At 43.3% G+C, this 20714-nt stretch overlaps 2 protein-coding genes across 2 annotated transcripts; both read left to right on the plus strand.

Moving 5' to 3' along the window:
- Positions 1 to 14: 14 nt before the first annotated feature.
- On the plus strand, positions 15 to 6339 carry LOC311340264 (low-density lipoprotein receptor 1-like). Its single transcript, XM_084465152.1, has 8 exons — positions 15 to 311; positions 455 to 594; positions 778 to 919; positions 1019 to 1171; positions 1774 to 1971; positions 2307 to 2384; positions 2677 to 2837; positions 4412 to 6339. Exons 1-8 carry the CDS (start codon positions 197 to 199, stop codon positions 4448 to 4450), a joined length of 1026 nt encoding a protein of 341 aa, XP_084321278.1. The 5' UTR covers positions 15 to 196; the 3' UTR covers positions 4451 to 6339.
- A 6577-nt stretch (positions 6340 to 12916) lies between these two features.
- On the plus strand, positions 12917 to 20629 carry ap1m2 (adaptor related protein complex 1 subunit mu 2). Its single transcript, XM_084466245.1, has 12 exons — positions 12917 to 13127; positions 13918 to 14074; positions 14331 to 14398; positions 16126 to 16256; positions 16660 to 16807; positions 17883 to 18009; positions 18329 to 18471; positions 18825 to 18896; positions 19382 to 19540; positions 19773 to 19898; positions 20190 to 20265; positions 20412 to 20629. The coding sequence occupies exons 1-12, from the start codon at positions 13086 to 13088 to the stop codon at positions 20435 to 20437; spliced, it is 1275 nt and encodes a 424-aa protein (XP_084322371.1). The 5' UTR covers positions 12917 to 13085; the 3' UTR covers positions 20438 to 20629.
- Positions 20630 to 20714: the final 85 nt, after the last annotated feature.

Below are 20714 nucleotides of genomic sequence, written 5' to 3' on the forward strand. Positions count from 1 at the left end.
CCCAAACAGTTGTTATGTGTGTTGGGCAGACGGACTGGAAAACCTGCGTTTTTGTCGTCGGCCGGCCCCTGCCCGATCGTTTAGTGCTGGTTTCATATTGAGAGAGCAGTCCAACAGCCGGCTCCGTTCTTGCGACGGCAGCGCTGTGTTCTGCAGTTTGTAACGGGAGCGTTTGTTTGTCTGTGTCCACAGCTTCATGTACTGGACCGATTGGGGTACCGAGGCCAAAATTGAAAAGAGCGGTTTGAATGGAGCCGGCCGCGTTGCCTTGGTGACAGACAATATTGTGTGGCCTAACGGAATCACTCTGGGTAAGCTTTGGAACCCTGAACACAATGACCACTCCGAACAAGTGGGGGGGGGGGGGGGGGGTGTGTGTGTGGGGGGGAGAGGGGACCGGCCTGCTGTGTTGAGATGACACGATGCCATTGTCCTGTTGTTCTCGGTCTTCCAGACATGGTGAACCAGCGTCTGTACTGGGTGGACTCCAAGATGCACACGCTGTCCAGCGTGGACGTGAACGGCGGGGCGCGCCACACGGTCATGCACGACGCGCACAAGCTGGCCCACCCCATTTCTCTGGACGTCTTCGAGGTTCGTACGCCGTCCTCGTGTGTTCTCGCAGGAAAAACCAACATCACATGTGAACGACCAGATCGTAGTCCGTGACCATAGTGTAGAACAGGGATGTAAGTCGACTGCACTTATCTGTTTTAATCCTTCAATTGACCGTGAGCTTAACCCCCCCCACCCCCAACACACATCCCTGTTACACAGGATAAAGTCTACTGGACCGACGTCAACAACAATGCAGTGTACAGTGCCAACCGCCACACAGGAAATGACATCACCGAGCTGGCGAAGGACTTGGACCAGCCCGAAGACGTCGTCTTGTACCACAGCCTCAAGCAGCCCATGGGTATGGCTCGGTGCAAACTAGGCTAAGCTGAACCCGGCACAGGAACCATCAGCTGACCTTCGACACTCAATCTCCTCGTGTGTGTGTGTGTGTGTGCAGGTACCAACTGGTGCAGAGAGGGTAACAGTATGAACGGCGGCTGTGAGTTCCTCTGTCTTCCCGCTCCCGTGATCAACCAGCGCTCTGCTAAGTACACCTGCGCCTGCCCCGACCACTCCACCCTGGCCCCCGACATGAGGAAGTGTGTGAAAGGTGTGGAGAATGCAGAGAGAAACCCACATGCAAATCATTGGTTCATAAGTTGTGCAAGCGTTTCCTTTGTTGAATAACCTTTGATAACATTGTTTCTTGCACATCGTCAAATACTAGTAAACCATGTTCTTCTGGTAGGGAAGATCTTTGCCTTGGCTTCCTGTGAATAAGCCCTTAAGGGTTTTCTGATATGTAAAACTTGTCATTATGTAAAATGGTGAGCGCTTTTGCCTTGCAAAAATTAGAAGGGAGACACAAAAGTGCTTGGTTAAGTTAATGCTAGTGGTTCTCATAATGTTTTTGATTAGTTCTTCAAAACTGTGCCATACCTTTTAAGTAACAACTCCAAAAGTATATTAGTACAGCTTTAAGAAACTATTTCATGCCCCTATCAATATATAATATTATTTTGGTAGAAAATATTAATCTTTTTATGATTCACTTCATCCCTTCACTTGCATGGTGCCATTTATTTTTTCTTTGTCCATTCCAAATTTTCTTCAATATTCAAACCAAACCAATGGGTGAATAGTATACCATTGTTCAACCAAGTTCCACCATGAATGCTAACAATTTACCCCCTCATCTGTTTCCCAAACCAGGCATGGCTGTTCCTCCTGCTCGAGCCAAGCCTACTGCAGGGCCCCCCCCTAAGGCCAGACCTCAACAACCTGCCCTTCCACCCACCACCACCACTACCACTACCACAGCTGCCCAGAGGCCTGGATCTCCGTCCACTACCCCCCCCTCCTCCCCCACCTCCACCCCCACAGCCCCGCCCTCTCTCGTCTCAGCTGAAGGTAAGTCTCACTGGGTTACTGCGAGTGGAATTAGTATTAGTGATATTTGTCAGTGGGAGTATTTCTTTCATGTGATGTGGTCTCCTCCCTTAAATGCTGTCCCGGCTGTTTGCCATATTTATATAGCATTTTAAGTATTATAAGTATAAGTATATAAGTATTATATGTCTTAGAAGTAACAACAATGCAACCATCACTACTCTTTAAGGGAATGTAAGTGATTTTGTTGTCACAATACACAATACACTATATTTCCTCTGAAAGGTCTGAATAAATGACAGAATGAATTCAGTGTTTGTGGAGAAGTTAAACCTCTTTGTGGTCCCCCTTTGTAGCGAACAACAGATATGCTGCTATGCCGAAGGCGGCCGAGTCTTCACATCCTGGCGCGCTTCTCATCGTGCTGCCAATATGTAAGTTGTGAACCCATTACGCCTCTCTCTCTCTCTCTCTCTCTCTCTCTCTCACCTCGGGTATTTTGCAAAAAAATTCAGTGCTTTGTGAGTGATCAGTCATAAAGGAACCTAGATTTCACAGACCACGGCTGTTACAAAACCATGGCAGGAATTTCCATTTTTCTGAACCTGGATTTCCTCCCCAAACCAAAGAAGTGTCATTAAGTATTGCATATATTATCTCCATGGATGGTGTTCACTGGTCTCACCAAACGTGGCTTTGCTCTCCTTGTGTGTTTCTATTGGACAGGTGTGATGTGCCTGCTGGTCTTCGGGGGGGTGTTTCTATGGCGACAGTGGCGCAAGAAGAACACCAACACCATCCACTTTGACAACCCGGTGTACCAGAAGACCACGGAGGACGAGGTCCACATCTGCACCAGCGACTCCGGCGGCTATGTCTATCCCCAGGTACAGCCTCCCCTCCCCCCCAAACACTGTGATGTTATTTCTTCATGATGGCATTTCACGGCCCACTGTACAGAAGTGGCAACTACAGGAAAGGTATATGGTATTGCAGGTCATTGGGGTATTATATATTTTAATAAAAAAGTATTGTAGTATTGAAATGGTCTTGTTGCTCAGCTTTGTCAATGCTGCGTTCCAGCATCATTCCGTAGTCATGTTGCTACAGAGAACATTGGTCCGGTTTGATTAGAGCCGGTAGGGACGTAGACTCGCCGTACCAGAGACGATCAGAGATCTCACCGCGTACCAAACGTCTAAAGGATTTCTATATGCAAGTTAGAACGGCCCCTAACAGACCTGCGCCCTTTACGTTTTATAGGGAATGACACCGTACTGGAAACGATGCCCTCCCCTCGTTCTCCTCTGTAGTAAATACAACAGGAGATATAGTGAATTACTTTGTAACCAAGGAGAGATTCAGTTTCAACCAATGTGTGCTCAATCCACAAGATTGGTAAAATGAAGGATTTCCAGCAACTTTATTTATATATGTTTAACCCAGGACAAGCAAGACGTATTGGTACGACAGATTTTACAAGCACACGCGACTTCTCACGTCACCGCATCAATATGAAGGCCTCCCTAAAGACTTTCGATTTGGTTCTGCGATGAAGGCTTTTCTTCAGCTCTTTAGGGACTTACTTATGAGTCTAGTAGGGATGTAGCTACGATTCTCCTGCCAAGCGCTGCCTGGTCTATAGAGTGATCCAGACCTCTAGCGACTAGACAGGGGCGACAGGTCAAAGCAATTCCAAGATGTCAGGGACAAAACGGAAGCCAAAAACAAGCCAAAAGTAATTAGAAATCGCTGTTCTTTGTCCTGAAAGACAAATCCACAAGGAGAGCATGTTTGAAAGGAAACGTCCGCTGAGAAAGGCCTGTTTACAACAGCCATTAGGGGTGTGGTAATGAACCTCTCGGCTCACTCCACTTCGGGATGTGGTCAACTGGACTGGAGAGTGAGACAAGGGCAATTCCAAAAAGGGAAGTTTTATTCACTTCCCAAAAACAAACCGAACAATAAATAAACATAAAATAAATCAATGGTTCCAAAAATACAAATGAACATTTGCAAAGAATAAAACGAAAAGCTGTTAACAATTTTCTAGCTGAAATACAGCATCATTTAGCCTAACAGGAGGGTGCAAGTAGTAGCCTCACGTCAAGCCACCTCTTCCTTACCCTCCCAAACAAACAATGCTACACCCCTTAAATAGGCCACCTAATTAGTCACAGGTGGACCAATGAAGGCTATTAGGCCATACCATGTGTCAGGGGGGACCATTTCAAGCATAGCAATCGAACCGTCCTGTCGCTGGAAGTGAGAAAGGTTTCACTTTCTCACAAGGGGATAGAGATCACACTGCAGATGATGGATGGAGCCATTGTTTTACGATACGATTGTTTTGAAAAGGTTTTAATGATACAAAAAGCATTTCTACATTTGACTGTTTCATCCACAAACATTCATTGTTGTTGAAGTACAAAAAACAATCTTCATGTCCTCTTTTTTTCAGAGGCAAATTGTGAGCGCAGAGGAAATGGACCTAGCATAACAAAGAGACGATGACGACAACGAGTGAAAGTCGTGTTTTACCGAAAGACGTGTGATCTACTGCTGCTTACAGACCTTCCACCCCGGCCATGTTCTGGCCATGGCTTTTTCCATTTTTTTTCCCTCTGCACTGTCACGTCCAAATCTGAAGGAAAGAAGAATCATCAGGAGGAAAAAAATGCACAAAAAACCTGTAGCGAATCCTTATGCCTCAACGAGAAAAGCCATACTTGAGCTGTGTTCGACTATGACTCAGCAGAAAGGACAGTACGGGAAGCCATTTTGTCCGACCACTAAATGGCCAGTGAATGAAAAAATTGTACAATTTGAAGTCAATGTAGATATATTATATATTTTACTTTATTTCATTCAGCGATGCGTTGAGTTTCTTATTTAAAAACACCTGCTAGCACATCATCATATCCTATATCACCTGTTACAGAGTACAGACAATTTGCATTCTTCTCTATGTTGGCGGTACACACATCTAGTGTTCCCTGTTACCAGGCGCTGTGGGGATCAATCATCCTTATATTATCTGAGAACAAACACACCTTATCTCTACCTTGGAAATCCAGAGTTCTCGCATGAGCACAATTTGAATTTGCTCAGCGAGTCACTTTGGGAACGAGCAATATAATCCCTCCCTGATGCCCCTCTCCCAGCACATTAACCAATCACATCGGCGTATCTGATATAGGTGGGCCAAAAGCGTTACTGTTTTACCGATCGGATACGGCAAGTCTTATCTATTGGTTAGCTCTGCTGGTCTGGAAACGTCACCCCTTGTATTCTTCTGATTGGTCGTAGTGTTATCCAATTGCGTGCAGTGATATTTTCAAATACAAGCTTGGGGCCTCCACTCGAGTTGGGCCATTTTCATTACTCGTTGCCAGACCCTACAGCTTTCTAGATGTGGGTCTGGATTTCCAGGCTACCTTATCGCACCATCTGCGCGCCATGCACCATAAAGTGTGGCCCTGTCCTACATTAGCTTGTGCCTTACCATCACTATACCTAGGATGACAACACTCCTTTTCCCATGCTGTACTCTTGAATGTGCCTCAACACAGTGCTATCCTCCCACCATCTTCCCCTTAGTAAAGGCCTGACCTAGGCAGTTCCTACCTCAGCGAGGGATGGCCATAGTTACATTCTAACCCGTGTTGTATTTTCTCTTGAGGACAGTTTTGACTTTAATTTTTTGTGCAACCTGTTATGATGAAGGTTTCCGTGGTGGAAGCCGTTTTGAAAGTAGTTCTAATGTACTGGTGTGAGCAGACGATGTTCAGCCAAGGTTTACAATGCAGATTCTGCCCGATTGTTGAAGTCAACCAAAGTGGTTTTGAGTGGCGCGAGAGCCTCCTTCTGTTTTGGGGACTGTAAATAGTTTCTGTAAAATGTTTTGTAAAAAATATTTTGTGCTCAATCTATTGTCTATTTTATTTTGTTGAAATTTAGAATCCAAAACAATAAAAATATGTAAATATGACAGATTTATTTATATATACATATGTATAATGCTGAATTTATTTTTATGTTTTGCCTTTGTCTCGTCGTCGCGGTCTGTCTGTAAATAATCGTACTGGAGTGATGGTCAGTGCAGACGGACCTTGCTAATCCCTGTGCTCCACAGCTAAGTTATACAACTTTGGTTCAATCGTTGCCATGGGGACATGGCATAGTTTGTATATATATTGCATTAGACAGCTCCAGCACGGCAGTGTTGATATCATTACCGTCCGCGGTGGGCGTGGATGTAACGAAGCGAGCGTGTTCCTTAATGGTTTGCTTTGTTTGGAAAGCCTTGAATGATCTACGAAAGAGCTTTGACTGCATTGTGCTTTACATGTGTAGGATTGAAGGAATATAAAGGTACTATGAGGCACATTGCTTTTGATTGCAGCTCAAGTCAATTCTTGTTTGTTTGTGTTGTTGTTTTGTTTAATAAAAGCAAGTCACTTGTTATCCTATCCCTCTTTTTATTTATTTTTATTTATTAATATATGGGGTGTTTTTGGAGCGCTGGTACAACCATCTCTTGGTGGTTGTGCGTGACCAGGAGCAGTATTTAAATGTCCCATTCAAATGCCCAGTCAAACGACAAAGAGAGAAACGCTCGTGCAATTGTAATAACAAAGGATTGCCAGGGGGAAACTTCCATACTGGTAGTATCCAACCAGTGTGCGAAATACAGCGGGGTCCGGGGCTGGGCCCCCCCCCCCCCCCCGATTAACCCATGAGACCCCCTGAAAGCCTCAAAAGCAAAATTTGAAGGGGGTCTCAAATTCCGCCAAAAAAAAAAAATATATATATATATATATATATATACTGTATATATATATATTTTTATTATTATTATTATTATTATTTTTTTTTTTGTCACTAATGGTCATTTAAATGTGTTTAAGCTCACCATGTCCAGTATTCAGAATTGTAAACATTTATTCACAAATATGTTCTATTTTTTGCCAAGCCATTTAGCCATGTGCGCCAAACAGAAGAAGGGCCCTATCTTGCGCCCGGTGCAATTGACTTTCTACACCGACGCATGTGTCGTTGCTAGTTTGCACCCGGCGCAAAGCTGATTTTTCCCCGCAGCAACCAGGCACCACTACACTTGCGCCTGGAGAGGCGTGTCGGCGAAAAGCAGGGTGTTCCGGCACAAATGATACTTGGTGCTATTTTAGTGATCTAAAAAATGTGCCAATGCAATTGTGCCACTGACCGAAAAATACCTGGTCTATAGCGGATAGCGCAGTTGTTGTTGCTATTTTGACGTGCCATGGCAGGTCGGAACTACAACATAGCCTACGCTTACACACACGTAGGCTATACACACAGGCATGCAAACTAGTCCTCTTTCGGCGAAATTCGCCATTTTTTTAAACAAAATTGGCCACTTGTGTGATTCGTGATCCATTGAGAAAACATTGGGGGTGGGGGGGGGGGGTCTACAGTCTGATGAAAACGAGACGATAACTAAATAAAAATCAATTTAGGATGACAAAAACTACGATGAAATCTTTTGACACTTTCGTTAACGAATAAAAACGAGACGAAAATGTAAGCGGGACGATTTGGGAAGCGATCCAATCAGAACTAAGCTCTTTATGTGGGGAAGTACTGATCATCCCGCCCGGAAGGTCAACTAGCAGGCGCTTCCATGCGCCCAGGTCATTCACAAGCAAGTGTCCCTTTGTAAACAGTTTTGCCCAACAATCACCGGTTAAAACACAACCAACTTGAAGTCATTGGCAGACGAGTCATCCCGAAATTCACGCAAAGATAAACATACTAAACAGTTTTTTTTCTTTCAAGCTAATGTTATGTGTGTTTTCGCTAAAATTGGAATACAATACAAGCTGAAAGAAACCACCGCTGTCCTGTAACGGTACCGGAGCTCTGTGCTGTCGACACCACAGCGGGGCACAGAAACACAGGATTCACTGTGGTTTCTGTGACATGAGAAACACTAAAAATGAATACTAATGTTTTATAAAGAAAGCTATCTTAGTGGGAAAGCCATGCAACAGATAGCCACGGTTACATACAGTAATGCTCTTATGACGGGAGAAAGGAGCAGAAATATAGTATAGAGACAACTTGGAGATGTGTCTGCGCATATGTTTGAGTGAGAGACGGGAGTGGATGAGAGACAAAAAAATCGGACCCCCCTCCATTCTACCTCACAGGTACAGAAGGCCTCCGACAAGGATGGGCCACTGAGTGCAAATAAAGCTAGTGCATCCCAGAACAACAACAGACCAAGGAGGACGCCAGAGCAAAATGCATTGTACACACAGGATTAGCAGTCCCAATGATTGAAGATGAGGACTTTGTTTTAATGATTGATACAGTTGATAGGAGGCATCTGATTGACAAATATTATGAATCATCATTGGTGTTTTTGCATTTTTTTATTTTTCTGCAAAAAAAAAGCAAGGCCATATTTCTTTTTTATATGAGACATGGTTATAAGTATGTTTGTTATGTTTGTGCTGTGTCAGGCATGCAAACTGGTTTGGGGTGAAAAAGGTGAGAATGATGGTGAGCCGAGGAAAACACAGACCCACTAAAATAATGATTAAAAAAATTATGATAAAAAATAAAATTAAAAAATATATAATATAAAAAATACATATAAAAAAATATTTAAAAAAATTATATAAAAATAAATAATTTTTTAAAAATTATATTAAAAAATAAATAAATAAAATTATTTAAAAATAAATAAATAAATAAATAATTGACCTGCGCGAAATGTTTTATTTTACCTGCGCGCAGGTCCAAAAAAAACCCCATTCGCGCATGTCCAAAAAAAAACCATGCGCCCAGGTCAAAAAAAAAAACATGCGCGCAGGTCAAAAAAAACAACATGCGCGGGCATGTTTTTTTTTTGACCTGCGCGCATGTCCAAAATGCGCGCATGACCTGCGCCCATTTCAAACAAAAATAGATTCGGGGCTATTTAAATTTGATCCGGGCCCGAATAAAACAGCCTAGTGACGCCACTGAGCATGATCAAAGCATGATGTAATGTGGCGTGTTTCACCGTTTTAAGTGCTTTATTGGGATGTGTCCAAAAACGCGAAGCCCACCACCCTCCACTCAGTCCGCTTAGAGACTGCAGCGTTAAAACCAAACATGGACAAGTGGGGGCTATTTACTATTTGTCTGCTTCCTCTCATTCTCAAAAAATAAAACATTATACTGCTATGAATGTTATATGTGATGGTGATTACAATGCGACATCTCATACTGGAGACCAGTGAGGACTTCATGTTAAATTTGTATATTATATTTAACGTTAGGCCTGTAACATAATATAACATGCAACACATAATATAGTGCCTTTGAAAGTCCTCAATAAGACAGAGTCAGTTCTTCTCTTCTGTTCCACATTGATGGACACTCCCTCATCGGAGACCTCTCGCAAGATAATACCCTTCATCAATAATTTATATTGAATTACCCTCCCCCTTAGACACACAAACACACACACTTTAGTGTGTGTGTTTGTGCGTGTCCATGTGTGTTAAGGGGTGTGCAATGAGTGCACACACAGACATACAGAGGATGTGTAAAATAGATAGCACTTAGTTAGCAATGCATAGCATGTGCTCATATGCGTTAAGATGCTTCTGTCATTGGTCATGGTTTCATGGTATCTGACTGCCAAGCATCTAAAGAACTCTTCATCTCTTCACACAGACACTTCCTCCAGCATGACAGTGTTAAACCATGGCTCCCTCTGTTTACATTTGACGGTAGATAACATTTAGGCCAGCCACACTGTTACTGTTTGCAGATCTAATGGAAAGGGGTACTTATTTTTTCAGAACTCTTCTCTGGCCTCCAACAGGCCTTGCAAGGTGGAAACATTGAGACTGTGTGTGTGTCTGTGTATGTGTCTGTGTATGTTTGTGTGTGTGTGTGTGTGTGTGTGTGTGTGTGTGTGTGTGTGTGTGTGTGTGTGTGTGTGTGTGTGTGTGTGTGTGTGTGTGTGCGTGTGTGTGCATGTATGTATGTGTGTGTGAGTCAGCAGCCCCCATACATAGCAGAGAAAACATGTGGAATGTTGTCATTCCGGCCCCTAGATCCACATTCCATCCTCCGAGACGCTTCGAACGGCCAGAGGCACTCACCAGGCAGCTCCATACCAGGAACCTGACGGACCTCATTTCTCCTACTCTAACTTCATTCTTTTTACTCACATGGTATTTGCCCTTGGTTCCCTTATCCCACCCCCACACACAGCCCCTCTGAGAGTTCCACCCAGAAACCCCCACCCCCACCACACACACACACACACACACACACACACACACACACACACACACACACACACACACACACACACACACACAGTGAGATCATGTGGTAACGATGGTGTGACGGGGCGTGATGAAGATCAGGTGACCGACGTCGGAGCCTGAAGATGTGAGCGTGACCCTTCCCCCTGGACGGCCCGGCTTTTAGACATGTGAACAAAGAGGTCCCTTCTGTTGAACCACCTCTGATACGACCACCTCTGAGGGAGGCCCACACAGTAGCACAAACAACACAGGGATAACCAAAAGCCTGAGGGAGAAAGAGGCTCCACAGAGTTCACAGTGTTCACAATCAATTTCACCATCATCATCATCTTCATCACCATCATCATCATCGTCGTCATGGTGTTTGTAACTCACTTCACAAACAGCCAGTCGAATGGCTCTGTGTGTGTGTGTGTGTGTGTGTGTGTGTGTGTGTGTGTGTCTTTGTCCATGCCTCCAGGGGGTATCACACACCTGAAACTAATACAGATACAGATCCGGCCCCTAGGGATGGAGAATGTGTGTGTGTGTGTGTGTGTGTGTGTGTGTGTGTGTTTGCATGTTTGTGTGTGTGTTGGTGTGGAGAGAGAGAGAGAGAGAGAGAGAGAGAGAGGGGGGGGTTTGGTCATTCACCTCATCTCGATTTACATATTGCCAGTGCCATGGCATTGGCCAACTTGGTCCCAAAGGGGGCGGGGTCCAACCTCACCCCACACCGCGTCGTGAGTGCGGCGGGCGGGGCGCCCTCGTCCTCAGAGACAATGAGGAGACAAAAGACATGCGCGTCCAGGTGATGCCCGGACAACCACACAATGTTTGCTGTGTCGGCGTGACGACACATAAAAAAAGCAAAACAAGACCAACAGGTAGACCAGGCAACCCAGCTCAACTCAGCAGGGAGGGAGGGGGGGGAGGGAGGTGTGTGTGTGTGTGTGTGTGTGTGTGTGTGTGTGTGTGTGTGTGTGTGTGTGTGTGTGTGTGTGTGTGTGTGTGTGTGTGTCTGTGTGTGTGTGTGTGTGTGTGTGTGTGGGGGGGGGGCGATCGAGGACATGGGACAAGCCAAATAAAATGATACCAGTTAGAATGTGACTCTGTAGTTTCCCTTATTGCAGTATTATGATTGCAAAACTGCCTCTCAGGGGTTATGGGAATCTGAAGGCGTGTTTCTGCACCACTTGACTCATGTCTTGGGGAATGACAAGTGAGGCACATGTTTCATTTTATTGCATTTTTTGTTTATATAAGGGCATACATATTTTATTACATTCTGCATTTGGTTAGATGCCTGTTGTATTTATAATTAGAATATTTCCATTTGTATCTTGAGTTTATATTGCTAGTTGTGTTTATTCTATTCTATTTACTTTTATGGTTCTGGCTTGAGCTGAGCATCTGCAATAAACAGCTTCCGGGATCAATCAAGCCATCTTTATGTAATCTAATGATGCGGATGATGGATGACCGGTGGGTGACCTACACACTGAGGCGACCAGAGCAGGAACGACGCGTGTCAATGGAACAAGATGCAAGCAACACGTTATTTACATACTGCTGGACTTGGTTTGCCAAGGGAACTTCAAGATAAAAATTAAACATTATGCGGCAGCTAATATTAACACGAAAACCAAGAAGTCGTTCATTTAGTTTACATTTCTGCAATCGTTTAAATTCCTAATTTTACTCACTATATCAATTTGGCATCAATAATTGTGTCTGCAAAAAACCAACACAAATATTTTTTAATGACCCTATCAACCTCATGTATTTACGTATCTCCGAGCATTACATGTGAGGAAAGATCTTACTGATTATTATGTTGTTTTAAGAACAACGTTAACGCTCACACACGTCTCAGCAGAACACTTTGCTGCCCCGCTGAGGTGGTAGACAGATATTGCAAGATCATGCCGATCGCTTACGATGAACGAACCATCAGCAGACAAATAAAGCAAACGAAGAATATGTTATTACAGTGGATCACTGCCCGGCACATGGGGCCGGGATTAACAGCTCACTGCTACCGAGTAGAGCAGGGGTTTGTTGGTCTAGCTTTTACAGTTTTGACAGTTGACAGTTGGCAGTGACTTTTCTCTAAAACAGGAATCGTTTGTTAAGATTTTAGGTTAATCAGTTACCTCAAGGCCATTCTAGCGGTAATAGCCTAATAGACCTGTGGTGGGACTATAACATTTCCATAAACATAATACTTCAACTTTTCGTGTTAAGTGAGCGAAATGAGAGTAGCCTACCTCGGATGCTTAACTGGTCTGACATGTTCATGAATATATTGGCTGCTCTGGTACTGGGGTTGCATTATGAAAATTCCGTGTAATCTAAGGTTTATTATTAAATCAGAGAGAATCATCAGATTTGAGTATGCACACAGGTCTACACAGGTATTATTTTTTATTTCAAAATACATTTTAAATGACTACTTAAATAAATGGTGAACAAAGTAAGATCGACTCAGTAAAAAAAATTGAAAAAAAAAAGCGAAACTAGACAATTCATTGTAGAGAAGAATCATTGCATGATGAATATAGATCCACATTGCGCTCTTGCGGCCACTTCCAGCAGCGCAGCCCACTTTCCCGATTCAGGTGAGCGCATAACCTGTCAATGTTTCACCTGAGGCTGGTGACGTCGAGCACTATCTCCAGGAAAAGGAACGGCGGACTCCATGACACCCTTTTAGGCTATTTTACACACTTTTATGCGGAGAAATGACATCATAGAATTTGAGACATTTGGTGAACACAGTTGCATTTCTTTTGACATTGTTGTTTAGGCTTCTGGGTTCGCCTTTTAAACAGAACAATGTCTGTCTCTGCTGTGTTCCTGCTGGATCTGAAGGGAAAGGTAAGTTCAGCTGGGGCTATTGAAAGTCGAGGGGCTTCGTTGGCTACTCAATGACACGTTATTCCGAGAAACAAGTTGTAGACATTTCCCACGCTATTTTTCTAAAAGTTTAATTGTAGACGTGTCTATTGTTGTTAAACATTAATAAGGTGGTCGTTAAATATTAATCGGAGTCTGCGATGGTGTTTCATTTGGGTTCTACTTCCGGAAACATGATGCTCGACTGTCTGCTGAAACAACCTTTAGGCCTGGTCCCAAACCACACCGGGGGAACTTCCGCTCTGATCTACTGCAGGAAATTACTATATACTGGGATTGACAATTAAATAAACCAAAGCATGTTTATAGCTTGAAGTTACGAAATGTATCAAGAGTCCATATTGACATAACTTACCCTGTAAATTATCTACGACCATTTACATAATTAATTGCTGTTTGCTGTCAGGTTATAGGCATACCGGTTCTCTCTGGTGTACCGGTACCGCGACCATTCTTCCCGTTAGTTCATGCGTTTCATCGTGATTGTTAAAGAAGGAATGCTGACCCTAGGCTTTACACCTCTGGACTATGCTTCCAGAAATCTGCGGGGGTTTTTGCACGTTTTTCTCATCTAGCCTTTTCTGATTAATGTGCAATAAAGAGTACTTTAACTGTTTTGACGATAATTAAAAATTAAATTGTGTTGAATTGTAACTACAACTGATGAATATATGATGGTGACCCACCCAACACAACAGTATAAGTCTCTAAATCTCAACATTGACCCTGCGATGTCACGCTCCATTCCCAGGTGTTGATATGCCGTAACTACAAAGGCGACGTGGACATGGCCGAGATCGACCACTTCCTGCCCTTACTCATGCAAGAGGAAGAGGATGGACTTCTGAGCCCAGTTCTGCTGCATGGCAGCGTCCACTTCCTGTGGGTCAAGCACAGCAACCTGTACTGTATCCTTAACCCTAACCCCAAAATACCGGCGAGCAAAACTACAAACATGGAGGCCAACTGCGTGCATGTGTGTGTGTGTGTGTGTGTGTGTGTGTGTGTGTGTGTGTGTGTGTGTGTGTGTGTGTGTGTGTGTGTGTGTGTGTGTGTGTGTGTGTGTGTGTGTGTGTGTGTGTGAGATATTGTAATATATTGGTATGAAATGTTCATGTGTTCCTTGCTCCTCGTGGTAACCCATTGACCTGAGCCAGTTCACAGTGGTGGCCACGACGAACAAGAACTCCAACGCTTCCCTGGTCTACGCCTTCCTTTACAAGCTGGTGGAGGTTGGTCCTTTTCTGTCTCATCCAATGTGTGAGTGAGGAGTCTGGTGGGGGACTGTGAAATGATGCGCTCATTCACTGTATTCACAAGGGACCGCGGGACCACTTTCCCTATGAGGCCCATCTGACACCTGCAGATCTGAACCGGGACCAGAAAGAGAAGGCTGATTAACACAGTCAGTGTGTTTACATGACACTCAAGAAAGTCAAATTATTGGCTTACCAACTATGATTAGATTATTAAGATGCAGGTTGGGTTACTCATAGTTGAAGACCCCTAGATAATGCGATTCATAGTCAAGTTAAGCGTGCATGTACGGAGTCGAATTGGATTATGCGTTGAATTGCGTTCTGCGCATGCCCGAGATCTTTTCCTGGGGCTGTGAGCCAGAAGTAGAAGGAGACGATAGTCTTGTTGTTGTTGTTGCCGTCGGAAAACGAGAAACGATTTATTTAAAAAGGTGGCGCAGAAGAGGGAGGAAGCCGGTGAATGTAGTTACCCCCTATAAGAATTGTGTCTCGGCCGCGGGAGCGCGCATGGCATGCATTCATTAAAGGTGGAAGCACACAGACACTACGCTTTGATTTCACCCAAGACTGAATTAAAAGTACATGTTTTTCTAAATGTGGGTCATCAACGAGGTTGTAAAGTAGTAACTTCGGGCACATCTGTCAAAATAAATGTTTTTTTCTCCCGTTTTTTTCTCCCGTCTTTATTCATTCATTGCGCCGCGGCGGGGAATGCCGTATATGGCTGGGTGGCGGAGGGGCTGCTCCAGCGTGAGAAAGATGTTTTCAGTAGACAGCTGTCAACTCACTTCAGATAGGCTATTTATTTAAAAAGCTGGCGCAGAAGATGGAGGAAGCCGGTGTCGTGCCAATATAGTTACCCTCTATAAGGAGTGTATCATTATCAACATGCATTCAGTACACGCTACGCTTCGATTTCACCCAAGGCTGAATTAAAAGTACATGTTTTTCTAAATGTTTCTCATCAACAAGGTTGTAAAATAACTACGATCTTTATTTATTCATTGCGCCGCGGCCGAACTGACGGGGGTATTCTCTGATATTATGAATCTTACAGACTGCGTTGGGTTCTCAGACTCTCTGGTACTTCCACAACAAGTAAATACTCCTAGTGGGGTTTATCTCGCCCATGGGGAAAAAGGAATTGGGGGAAAAGGAATTGGGGGAAATTAACTTTGGCTTCATGGGGAAAAAGGAATTGGGGGAAAAGGAATTGGGGGAAATTAACTTTGGCTTTTACTCTCTGAAGTCCAGATTGAAACGAACATGGGGAAGAAAGCGATGTTTCAGCAGACAGGTGTCAGTTCACTTCGGGTCCATATCATTTCTCTGACACTCCATTCCTCCGACCTCTCGGTCGTATGCGGACTCCTCCGCTGGCAGAGCAGCCGGAGGAGTCCGCATATGACCGAGAGGTCGGAACAATGGAGCGTATACCTGGACAATTGCAGTTGTCCAATTGCGGAGCAGAGTCGAACTATGGCTTTAATCTGATTAAGCTGTGCATGTAAACGTACTGAGTGTTGGGGGACTATTTAGAATTGGGGGTCAAAACCTCCATGTTTATATATGGTTATGAAGATGTTATCAAAAATGTAAAATGAGATGTAAAAAGAGGTGAATTATGTAAAGAAGGAGTGATTTATCCAAAGAAGGAGCCTTCACCCTGTAGTTGATGTGCGTCCATCTGGGAACGGCAGGTGTTCACAGAGTACTTCAAAGAGCTGGAGGAGGAGAGCATCCAGGACAACTTTGTGGTGGTCTATGAGCTGCTGGATGAGCTGATGGACTTCGGCTTCCCCCAGACCACGGACAGCAAGATCCTACAGGAGTAAGACACGTGAACCATTCCTTTCATTCTGTTGATTTATTGAGGTTTATCGATTTATCTTCTAAACCTATGACATGTAATAACTAATAGCAAATTACATTAACATTAAGCCAGAAGAGACCATGGAAGTTTAAGTATGGTTTCAGTGTCTCTGAAACACTGAGAAGACTCAACTAAATATTTGTGTTTTGTGAAACTATAAAATGTTCGATATTTAAGTGATAAATGACTTAAGGATATATTAATAATAATAATCATGCATGTCTTATATCAGCACATCCGTTCCGTTGGTACAATTAGATGTACAGTGCTTGTATACTAAACTACTGCATTTAGTATACAGGCACCATAACATACATGCGCACAAATGATAGAACAATGCTCCATCATATAACTTGTGCAGATACATTACCCAGGAGGGAACTAAGCTGGAGGTGGCTAAAAGTAAGGTCCCCACCACGGTCACCAACGCTGTGTCCTGGAGGTCAGAGGGCATCAAGTACAAGAAGAACGAGGTCTTCATCGACGTCATTGAGTCCATCAATGTTCTGGTACTGTAATTACACAACGAGTCACAGGGGGCAGTAATTAGCAATAAGCTGGTGGGATGGCTCCATAGCTAGCGAGTTCTAGACTGGTAGGATCTGCGATTGCCGCCGACAGTACTACCGATAGGAAATTCTGTACTAACTTTCTGAAAGGATCAGACCTATAATCCCGCTTTATTAATGTAAAGAATACATTCATTTCTAACAAACAAGTCTTTTTACAGAGCACAATCGTCTATGTATCTAGCCTTACTTCGATTGTGGCATATTGCGAAACCCTACCGCTTTTAGTTTAGTATATTTATATCCAAAAAGTTCAAAATTCTCCTCACCATAATTCAAATTTCTACGAAAAACCATTTTAGTAATAATAAAGTAATGGGTGTAGTAATGATAGACCACCTCTGGGTGTTAATGGGGCTGGGGTCTTATGTTCTATGGGTGTCAAGTTATTGGACAGTAATGTACTCAGGCAGTAGTACGGTAGGCATCCTCAGCTTCGCCTGAGGACTCTTTATTACACTTATACCATAGTTACCAACATTGATTTGATATTAGTAACTTTTATCTATAATGTTATTTTTATAACGACTCTCATCAGCTGGAATTCTAAAATTCTTCTGCGGCACTTTGATCATATTGTTTCTGCATTGTCAAGGTAACATGTAGTCGATAGTTGCATTTGACTGTTGTTTTGAATATTGGCTCTGCAGCCCTAAACCGCAGTCCTTACTCCAGGGGTCACTGAAGGTCCCATGGCACTCTTAGCACGAGTAGCGGTGCTAACACCTGTGTCCGGGCCACATTTCCAACCTTACCATTATTATTATAATCCTTATTATATGTGAATGCTAGTGGCTTCTATGTGTTATGACTGTTCCAGGTGAATGCTAGTGGGTTCTATGTGTTATTACTGTTCCAGGTGAATGCTAATGGCTTCTATGTGTTATGACTGTTCCAGGTGAATGCTAATGGATTCTATGTGTTATTACTGTTCCAGGTGAATGCTAGTTGGTTCTATGTGTTATGACTGTTCCAGGTGAATGCTAATGGATTCTATGTGTTATTACTGTTCCAGGTGAATGCTAATGGGAGTGTGATGAGCAGTGATATTGTGGGCAGCATCAAACTGAAGACCATGCTCTCCGGCATGCCGGAGTTACGACTGGGCCTCAATGACCGGGTCCTCTTCGCCCTCACTGGACGTACGTATTCGAGAAACTAGGAAGGGAGGAAACTCCCTTTCAGGATGACTAGGATGCAAAACCAAGGATCACATGGTTTATCTTATCGTGGACATGGTGTGTGTGTGTGTGTGTGTGTGTGTGTGTGTGTGTGTGTGTGTGTGTGTGTGTGTGTGTGTGTGTGTGTGTGTGTGTGTGTGTGTGTGTGTGTGTGTGTGTGTGTGTGTGTGTGTGGAACATCTTTAACCCAATTAGAGTGTCATGCCGCCTCGCTGTCTTTATCACAAAGCTGTTTGCCAAAGCGGGTGACTTCCAACATGGCTGCTGGTATTTGTGTCAGGTGACAAGGGCAAGACGGTGACCATGGAGGATGTCAAGTTCCACCAGTGTGTCCGTCTGTCCCGCTTCGAGAGTGACCGCACCATCTCCTTCATCCCTCCAGACGGGGAGTCGGAGCTCATGTCCTACCGCATCAACACACACGTCAGTCCCGTTCACCCCCCATTTATTTATTTAGTTATTTTTTGATAGTATTGAGCAGGTTGTGTGCATTACAATGTTGATACCTTCTTTGCATTTTATTAGAAGTCAATCGCTGTTTTTCAATCTTATGTTGATTTTATGTTTATATTATGACAGCAAGGCAAATAGGTTGTCATACATTATAATACTCTAATAATTTACTACTCTAATAATTTAATCTCTAATAATTTAATTTTGCAATATTACATCACTTGACTTTATAGGTTTACTGAGCACATTGATAGAATAATGTTACATTTTATTTTCATTGACTCATTTTGAGTATCAATGGTTTGTCTTTTTCCTCCGTGCAGGTGAAGCCACTCATATGGATAGAGTCGGTCATAGAGAAGTTCTCTCACAGTAGAGTGGAGATCATGGTCAAGGTACGGATTTACTGAAAGGACAAGGACCTAATCAAGTGTCTGAAGAGTAATATTACACAATGTAATTATCCTGTTCACCTGTCTAGCAAACGGTAGAAATAAACCTGCCTTTATTGCCATATACGTCTATGGTTGGCTAAAAATTTAATCAAAACAAGTGAGCCAGTATGTTGATTTAATCTTTAGATGACGTGCATGCAAGGGGAACAATGCAACAGCACAGTGTTGTTTTCTTCCGATAACTTAAAGCCAGCCCTCCAATATGTAGTAAATATTAAGTACCTGGTAGTGTCAACCATTACAGTAAGAAATGAAACAATGTAACTTGCAAAATCGAGAGAAAGTACCTCATCGGCAGGTTGCACACACAAGGATGTTTGTTCTTGTTAATAAGTCGGTGTAGTGAAGAAAAATACACAAAACTAGAAATAGAAAAACGCATTAATAAATACATTCAACATATATGCTGTCCTGTCCTGTCCTAGGCGAAGGGACAGTTCAAGAAGCAGTCTGTGGCCAACAACGTGGAGGTGCGGATTCCTGTCCCCAGCGACGCTGACTCACCCAAGTTCAAAGCGAGCACCGGCCATGCTAAATACGTCCCCGAGAAGAACCTGGTTGTGTGGACCATCAAGTCTTTCCCTGTAGGAACCAATGCATTATTTATTATTAATAATAATAATATTAATAATCCACATTTAAACAACGCCTTTTCAGGAGAGCCAAGGCGCTGTACACATGAACACACGACAACGACTACAAGTACTAAGACATAAGGCCTCGCCTTGTGTCTGCGTTTTGTTTTTAACCTATTTCTGTATTTACATACGGGTTCTATTTGAGTGAGCTGTTGGATTGTTTTTGGGCTGTTTCCAGGGAGGAAAGGAGTTCCTGATGAGGGCTCACTTCGGGCTCCCAAGTGTGGAGAATGATGAGCTGGAGGGCCGGCCCCCGATCACTGTCAACTTTGAGATCCCTTATTTCACTGTCTCGGGGATTCAGGTGTGTGTGTGTGTGTGTGTGTGTGTGTGTGTGTGTGTGTGTGTGTGTGTGTGTGTGTGTGTGTGTGTGTGTGTGTGTGTGTGTGTGTGTGTGTGTGTGTAAGTAACACTTTATTTTACTTTATTTGCTCTGGGACACATCTGACTGCTCCTGAGTGGCTTAGTCACTGTTGCTTCAACATGCTCTGTGTGCACTTGGCTTGCCTATTTAGATCCTGTATAAACAGTATGCGTTGTGGCATTAACCTGCTATCCTGTTTGTCGCCCCATCCACCTAATATACCTGCCCCAGGTGCGATATATGAAGATCATAGAGAAAAGCGGCTATCAGGCCCTGCCCTGGGTTCGTTATATCACACAGAGTGGAGGTAAGCAGGTTAACATTTACATTAGATTCCCTAGAACATCTCACCTAGGATTACCAAAGTGCATCATGTTGTAAAGGCTATATACATAATGTAGAACCTTAGAATGAGTCACACTTGGTAATACTTTTCTCTCTATTTTGGTCTAGATTACCAGCTGAGGACAAACTCCTAAAATCGACAAATGTATATCCCAGTACCAGGACCTTCTGACAAGAATCTTAATTGCACTCCAAATGAATGTCTTAAAATTTCACTGCCCTGCTTGATGTGGACTTTTTTGCTACCTTTTATATATCACTACGAATTCAGTGGTTTAAATGTTTGATTCAGCTAATTATTGAAATGCTATTAAAATGTAGTTTAACAAAAAGTTGATTCAATGTCTACGTGCTTTGTTACAAGTACTTAACGTTTTAATTTTTGTCTGTTTTACATTTATCATCAAATGA

The sequence above is a fragment of the Micromesistius poutassou genome, assembly GCF_964030765.1.
Source record: "Micromesistius poutassou genome assembly, chromosome: 3".
Lineage (NCBI taxonomy): Eukaryota > Metazoa > Chordata > Actinopteri > Gadiformes > Gadidae > Micromesistius > Micromesistius poutassou.

What these genes read in the sequence shown, in the direction of transcription:
- LOC311340264 (XM_084465152.1), top strand. Translation starts at nt 197, where the DNA reads ATGTACTGGACCGATTGGGGTACCGAGGCCAAAATTGAAAAGAGCGGT. An exon ending in GCCTAACGGAATCACTCTGG is followed by an intron (nt 312 to 454) that starts GTAAGCTTTGGA and finishes TCGGTCTTCCAG; the next exon opens with ACATGGTGAACCAGCGTCTG. An exon ending in GCGGCTATGTCTATCCCCAG is followed by an intron (nt 2,838 to 4,411) that starts GTACAGCCTCCC and finishes TCTTTTTTTCAG; the next exon opens with AGGCAAATTGTGAGCGCAGA.
- ap1m2 (XM_084466245.1), top strand. Translation starts at nt 13,086, where the DNA reads ATGTCTGTCTCTGCTGTGTTCCTGCTGGATCTGAAGGGAAAG. An exon ending in TGCTGGATCTGAAGGGAAAG is followed by an intron (nt 13,128 to 13,917) that starts GTAAGTTCAGCT and finishes CTCCATTCCCAG; the next exon opens with GTGTTGATATGCCGTAACTA. An exon ending in GAGTGGAGATCATGGTCAAG is followed by an intron (nt 18,897 to 19,381) that starts GTACGGATTTAC and finishes GTCCTGTCCTAG; the next exon opens with GCGAAGGGACAGTTCAAGAA.